This window comes from Prionailurus bengalensis, chromosome A1 (genome assembly GCF_016509475.1).
Source record: "Prionailurus bengalensis isolate Pbe53 chromosome A1, Fcat_Pben_1.1_paternal_pri, whole genome shotgun sequence".
Classification (NCBI taxonomy): Eukaryota; Metazoa; Chordata; class Mammalia; order Carnivora; family Felidae; genus Prionailurus; species Prionailurus bengalensis.
In genome coordinates, this window is record NC_057343.1 from 129,936,187 (window position 1) to 129,943,391 (window position 7,205).

The 7,205-nt window shown below is 38.7% G+C and overlaps 1 protein-coding gene across 1 annotated transcript in view; it reads left to right on the forward strand.

Moving 5' to 3' along the window:
- Window positions 1-4,916, forward strand: part of ZSWIM6 (zinc finger SWIM-type containing 6) — a 198,115-nt gene extending 193,199 nt beyond the window's left edge. The window contains exons 13-14 of the mRNA XM_043591029.1: window positions 287-368; window positions 2,169-4,916. Coding sequence (XP_043446964.1) covers window positions 287-368; window positions 2,169-3,031 — 945 coding nt within the window. The 3' untranslated portion in view covers window positions 3,032-4,916. The remainder of the gene's footprint in view (window positions 1-286; window positions 369-2,168) is intronic.
- Window positions 4,917-7,205: the final 2,289 nt, after the last annotated feature.

Consider the following 7,205-nt stretch of genomic DNA (forward strand, 5'->3'; position numbering starts at 1 on the left):
AGATGAGAAAAGTGATAATGGAGCAACTGGCCCAGGATGCCGCATCTGATCAGTCGGCCGATTTGGAGTAGAATGTGGGCCCCCTGCTTCCTAGGCAAGGTCAAGGCCAGCTAGGGAAGCCATGGTCGAATCTAAATTGATGTGCAGAACTTTGCTCTAAATATGGCTCTCCATCCTCCTGGTCATAGGGAATACTCCTAGTAGTTTATACCTTGGGATGAATTATTTCCTTTTTCCATTGACTTAGGGTCATCTTCTGAAATATTTTGTTATCCTGTGTTTATAGGTTATGCGAATGACACTGTCCACCTTAAATTGGCGACGGCGGGAGATGGTGAGGTGGTTGGTGACGTGTGCTACTGAAGTGGGTAGGTAAACTCTGGAGAAGGAGAAACTTTCCCCAGTGCCTCCTGGTTGGATTTAACTCATCATTTATAAATACAAGAATGTTTTCCCTCTTTTACCTGGATTTCTCGAAGGCTCCTTGTTCCTTCTAGCAACCCACAGGGTCTTCCTTTCCTCCAACCCCTGCCTCCAGCCTTTAGTTGTACTGTTCCTCTTCTCAACTATCACACTTGTGAGGCTTCATACTCCTGTTTAAAATTGAATAAGTCACTGAGTAAATACTTTTTGTTCATTTCTGTCATTCTTAAGGTGCTTTTAGTAACTTTTTGTGATAATCAGGCCTATGGTTGTTTCTTTAAGTTTTAATTTGTATTTATTTTGAGCGAGCTAAAGAGTGAGCAGGGGAAGGGCAGAGAGAGAGAGAGAGAGAGAGAGAGAGAGAGAGAGAATCCCAAGCAGGTTCCATGCTGCCAGCACAGCCCGATGTGGGGCTGGAATTCATGAACTGTGAGATCATTATCAGGTTTATAGTTTTATATTAAAGAGTTGCAGAGTGAGTCCTTGGTAGGTTGGAAACCACATTTGAAACTAACTTGAGACTGTGGGTTAGTGGTTAGATCCATTTTAATTAAAATAATATAAAGTTATCTAGGTGTGCTGAGATTTTTCTTTATCATGAGGGCATATGTCATCATATCCAATAGATAAATGACAGTGTGGGTTAGGTGAGCTTTCGGGTATGTGAAACCTATAAGAAGATCCTCCTGGTTGCCCATAATCTGCAATTTGTGAGACCATCAACCAACTGTTTCCCCTCTGTTGCGGTAAATCAGTACTAAAGAAAATTAGATTTCCAGTAGGAATGTCAACAAACAAAATGGTGGCTGCTTTAAATGAGTGTTGGTTAAATTGTTTTCCTGTTTGCATCAGAAAAGGGTATATACCCCTCTTGCTGAGAGGACACTGCCACCTGAGTTTTTAGATATTGTAAAATCATTCTTCTTGGTTTTTTCTTTTATTAATCTTAATGGTTTGTTACTTTGGAAAAAAGGAAGTTGGTCTCAGTATAAAAATTGTATCATTAGATTGTTGAGGTGATGCTTTAGTGCAGCATTACAAAAGTAATACCGGTTGGAGAACTGCTAATACAACTTCTGTACCTGCACCAAGGCATATACCTAATTCTCTTTTGAGTTTTAGTACCTTGTCTTCATATCACTTGCAGTTAAGATTTTCTTATGGCTCAGCCACATTGGGTCTCTGCCCTTAAAACGGTTATGTTATAAAGATCTTGTCAGACATTCCAACATCTGAGTCACCTGTAGGTCTGCTTCTGTTGACTTTTTTCTCTTGATGACGGGTCATAGTTTTCTGCTTCTTTGTGTGTCTTAATCATTTTGTATTGTGTGTACTTTAAACTATATACAAACACACATCCTCCATAAAAACTTTCTTTTTTGGTGAGAGTGGTCATTTTTTTCTGATTCAGATTCTGTGGTGGATAACTGACAGGAGGCCCCAGTGAACTAGAACTCATTAGCAATAAGCCATTTTCTGAAATGGCAAGCAGTGCAGTGCATACCAGCTACCGAGGAAGTTTATTATGGGAAATTCATGTTTCTTTTAGGTATTTCACTGAATAATAATCTGTCATAACCTTATTCTAAAAGGTTGCGTCCAGGCACATTACCTTCCAGGATTTCGTGACCTAGGTCATGTCCTGTGATGGTTAACCATGTAAACATTGATTGTTAGGTGGAAATAAGGCAAGACCTCTGTGCAGCCTCCTCGTCAGTAATAGGGCTTCTCTGTGTTCCTTGAAGGTGTCTATGCCCTGGACAGCATCATGCAGAGCTGGTTTACGCTCTTTACTCCCACTGAGGCCACAAGTATAGTTGCAACCACCGTGATGTCCAACAGCACCATCGTTCGCCTCCATCTGGACTGCCACCAGCAGGAAAAGCTGGCCAGCAGTGCCCGGACACTTGCATTGCAGTGTGCCATGAAGGACCCTCAAAACTGTGCCCTCTCTGCGCTGACCCTGTGCGAAAAGGATCACATAGCTTTTGAGACGGCGTACCAAATTGTTCTAGACGCTGCTACGACCGGCATGAGCTACACCCAGCTCTTTACGATAGCACGGTACATGGAGCACCGCGGGTACCCCATGAGGGCCTACAAGCTGGCCACCCTGGCCATGACCCATCTCAACCTGAGCTACAATCAGGATACACACCCTGCCATTAATGACGTTTTGTGGGCCTGTGCGCTCAGCCACTCCCTTGGTAAAAATGAGCTTGCAGCTATAATACCTCTGGTGGTCAAGAGTGTCAAGTGTGCAACGGTACTGTCAGACATTTTGCGCAGATGCACTCTGACCACTCCTGGCATGGTGGGACTTCACGGAAGGAGGAACTCTGGTAAGCTCATGTCACTGGACAAAGCCCCCTTGAGGCAGCTCTTGGATGCCACAATTGGGGCCTACATCAACACGACGCACTCAAGACTCACGCACATCAGTCCTCGGCACTATAGTGAGTTTATAGAGTTCCTCAGCAAGGCCCGAGAGACCTTCTTAATGGCGCACGACGGACACATTCAGTTTACACAGTTTATCGACAACCTGAAACAAATCTACAAAGGCAAAAAGAAACTGATGATGTTGGTTCGGGAGAGGTTTGGTTGATAGAACTTGTATGAATGGGGGTGGGGGGTGGGAAGGGAGGGATGGTTTGTTTTTACTTGAGCCTGCCTTTGTACCCTTTTTAACTTAAAGAACAGAGCCACACCGGTATTATATGTGTATAGTTATATTGCGTTTGCAGACTAAATTGTCATGTTGTGAAAGTTTGTGTGTTTTTTTAATTTTTTTCCCTTTTTCTTACTTTTTTTTCCTTTCCTTTTATTTTATTATAATTTTTAATTTTTTTCTTTTGGTTTTGTATGAGAGAGAGGTTAAAAAGGTTTGGTTTACACTGAGTATATGTTGTCAAGTGGCGAAAGTCCACATAGCTCTCCTGTTTTCTGTATACGTTCACAGCCTCAAAAAAAAAAAATAATTGAAATGGCTTTAAAAACCAAACAGAACACCTCCATCCTGTGATAAGTACCTCGAATGGATTCAGCTTTACTCCTTTGTAACTCATCTTTACATTTTCAGCATATTTAAACAAACCAACAAAATGAAATACTAATAGTTAAAAGGCTGACCCACGTGGCTTTGCAGTGCTGTTCGTCCGGAAGCATGGCACACGATGCTTGTGCATGTGGAAACTTAGCGACTGTCAACATACATTCTCAGGGATTTATCAAAAAAAAAATTAAAAAAAGAATGAGAGCATTTATTGTACTGTATATATATTATAGTATATGTCTGAATATTGAAAATATAACATGAACTAATTTATAAAAAATATTCTATGTAATGCAAAATACTTGAAGCTGCAGTAGCTTGGTTTTAAACAAAAACAAAAAAACTGAGAGAAAACCTATCAGAAGGACTAAAAGAGTGCGCCTTGCTTCAGGGTTGGCTCAGGCGGTGAACTTCATGCTGGGCATCTATGCAGAGCCACCTTTTGGATTGCATGGTTGGACTGCGATCTATTGGGAGAAATGATATATGTATATATATTTATACAGTTTATGTATACATATATATATGTATACACACAGACACCAGACACAAACACACCACCACCAACAACCACTACACCACACATGCTTGTAACAGGCACTAGAATAAAGAGGGACAACAAAATACACAGCCAGAGCAGCAAGCCTTAGCATTAAGAATATACAGTATGCCGGAACTGGGGTTCGTGCCTCCTAGCCTAGGAAACTTAAAAGAAATATCCTTTTGACACGAAACGCAAAATGTTTTCCAAAACAATTGACATATGATACAACGCCTTTGCAGTGAGCTAATAATAAGCTAACCTTTGTGCACAAATAACATTATATATATTATATATCTATTCTGCATAGGTATTTTGACTTTGTGCAGGACAGAAAGTTGTGTAGGTATGACTGTTCTACTTTTCAGTTTTCTTTCTTTTTTTTTTTTTAAATATATTTTATTTTCTCTAGAATTACTCAAAACAAAAGCAGCCTTCTATCTTGCCTTGTCTTAATGCTTTAAAATAACCAAACTGGAGATCTAACTACCAAACTGTTCATTATATTATTAAATACCAACTTTGGTTACAGTATAGTGTCTTTACTTTAGCTGATGGTTCTGTAACCTTGTGCTTTTTAAAGCAATTTTTATGTTTTGGTGCAAAAGTTGTCCAGTGTCTCCTGTTCCCTTCATTAGAGAACATGCTAGAGGTATGTTTGTAGGTATTTTTGTTTAGAAGAACTATTTCATGCGCTCCATTTTATTTATTATAATAGGTAAAAAGAAAAAAAAAAGGTTGTACTTCATCACCCATGTAAACATGCTCATGAAGTTGAAAGTAATTAAGATTTGATACACTGATATCAATTTATTTATGTAACTAAATCACTGTTTTATAAACTTGTTAATGATCAACAATTTTTGTTTTGATTAAAATTAGTTTTTTGAAAGTTGATTCTGCCTCCTTTATGGTATATCTCGTATTACGCTTGAATTTGGTGATTATAGACCAGGATATTACCACATCTCCAAGTGTTTAATACTATGTTCATTCATCCAGTAAATATTTCTGTACTATTTTCTGGGCCCTGGAGATACGGTGGTGAACAAAATTGCACGCTGGAGCTTACTGTCTACTTAGTGGAGAAGACTGACATGAATCATATAATTACAAAGATAAAATATGAGACAGAATAGCTGATTTTTCCTCAGTCTGTACGTTTGGTCATTCTCCCTAATTAATAAACTATAATATGTTCAGGACTTGCTATATTTAATAAATGCTGAGTTTGTGAGAGGTTTTCTGTGTGTGTGGTTTAAAAGGAAATTGCATTATAGGGAGTGAATGCTGCATATGCAATATAAACATTTGTCCCACCTCATCTCCCTCAGAGATTATAGCAAAATGGTGCAGTTAGATTGTGTGTGTGTGTGTGTGTGTGTGTGTGTGTGTGTGTGGTAAAACCACATCACAAATATACCATGTTAATCATTTTTTTTAAAGTGTACATTTTGGTAGTGTTAGTATATTGACGTTGTTGTGCATTATCTCTAGACCTTCCTCATCTTACAGACTAAATTTTATACCCATTAAACAATTTTGTATCCATTAAACAATAGCAGCCCTTTTTCTCCCTTCCCCCAGACCCTGTATAACCACCATTCTACTTTCTGTGAACTTGATTACTTTAGAAACCTCATGTAAGTGCAATTATACAGTATTTGTTCTTTGTGTTTTGCTTATTTCACTTATTTCTGTAGTATAACATACTCCAGATCCATCCATGTGGTAACATGTGACGGATTTTCTTTCTTTTTAAAAACTATTTATTATTGAATTATAGTTGGCATATAATGTTATATTAGTTTCAGGTGTACAACATAGCATTTCAACAATTCTATACATACTCAATGATAAATGTAGTTATCATCTGTTAACACACAATTTTGTTACAACATTAGTGACTATATTCCCTGTGTTGTACTTTTATCTCTGTGACTTATTTTATAACTGGAAGTTAGTAGCTCTTAATCCCCTTCACCTATTTTGCCCCCACCCCCACTGTTTGTTCTCTGTATTTATGAGTTTGTTTTGATTTTAAATTCCACATATAAGTGGGGTGCCTGAATGGTTCAGTCAGTTGAGCGTCTGACTCTCCATTTCAGCTTAAGTCATGGTCCCGGGGTCGTGGACTTGAGCCCCGTGTGAGGCTCCGTGCTGAGCGTGGAGCCTGCTTAGGATTCTCCTCTCTCTCTCTCTCTCTCTCTCTCTCTCTCTCTCTCTCTCTCTTTCTCTGCCCCTCTCCCTCTCTTTCTAAAATTAAATTTTAAAAAATTAAAAAAAATAAATACACATATAAGTGCAATCATGTGGTAATTGTCTCTCTGATTTATTTCGCTTAACGTAATACCCTCTAGATTCATCCATGTTTTCGTAAATGGCAAGATCTCATTCGTTTTTATGGTTGAGTAATATTCCTTTGCATATATGTACCACATCTTCTTTATCCATTCATCCATCAGTGAACAGTTGGATTGGTTTCATATCTTGGCTATTCTGAGTAATGTTACAATAAACATAGCGATGCTTGTATCTTTTCGAATTAGTGTTTTCGTTTTCTTTGGGTAAATACTCAGTAGTAGAATTACGGGATCGTACATGATTTATATTTTTAAAGAGTTTTATATATATATATATTCAGTGTTTATTTATTTTTGAGAGAGAGAGTGCCAGAGGGAGAAGGGGCAGAGAGAGAGGGAGGCACAGAAACTGAAGCAAGCTCTAGGCTCCGAGCTGTCAACACTGATCCTGACATGGGGCTCGAACTCACGAACCGTGAGATCATGACCTGGGCTGAAGTGGGACACTTAACCAACTAAGCCACCCAGGTGCCCCAGGATTTGTATTTGTAATTAGTTGAGGAGCCTGTGTACTGTTTTTCACAGTATATCTTCCCACTAACAGTGCACGATGGTTCCTTTTTCTCTATATCGTCACCAGCGTTTATTTCTTGTCTTTTTGATACTAGCTATTCTGACTGGTGTGAGGTGATCTCTCATTGTGGTTTTCATTGGCATTTCCCTCATAATTTAGTGATATTGAGCATCTTTTCATGTGTATGTTAGCCATTCTTACGTCTTTCCTGGAAGATGTCTGTTCAGGTCCTCTGTCCATTTTTTAATCAGATTGTATTTTTGGTGTTGAGTTGTGTAAATTTGGATATTATATATTTTAGAGTTATCC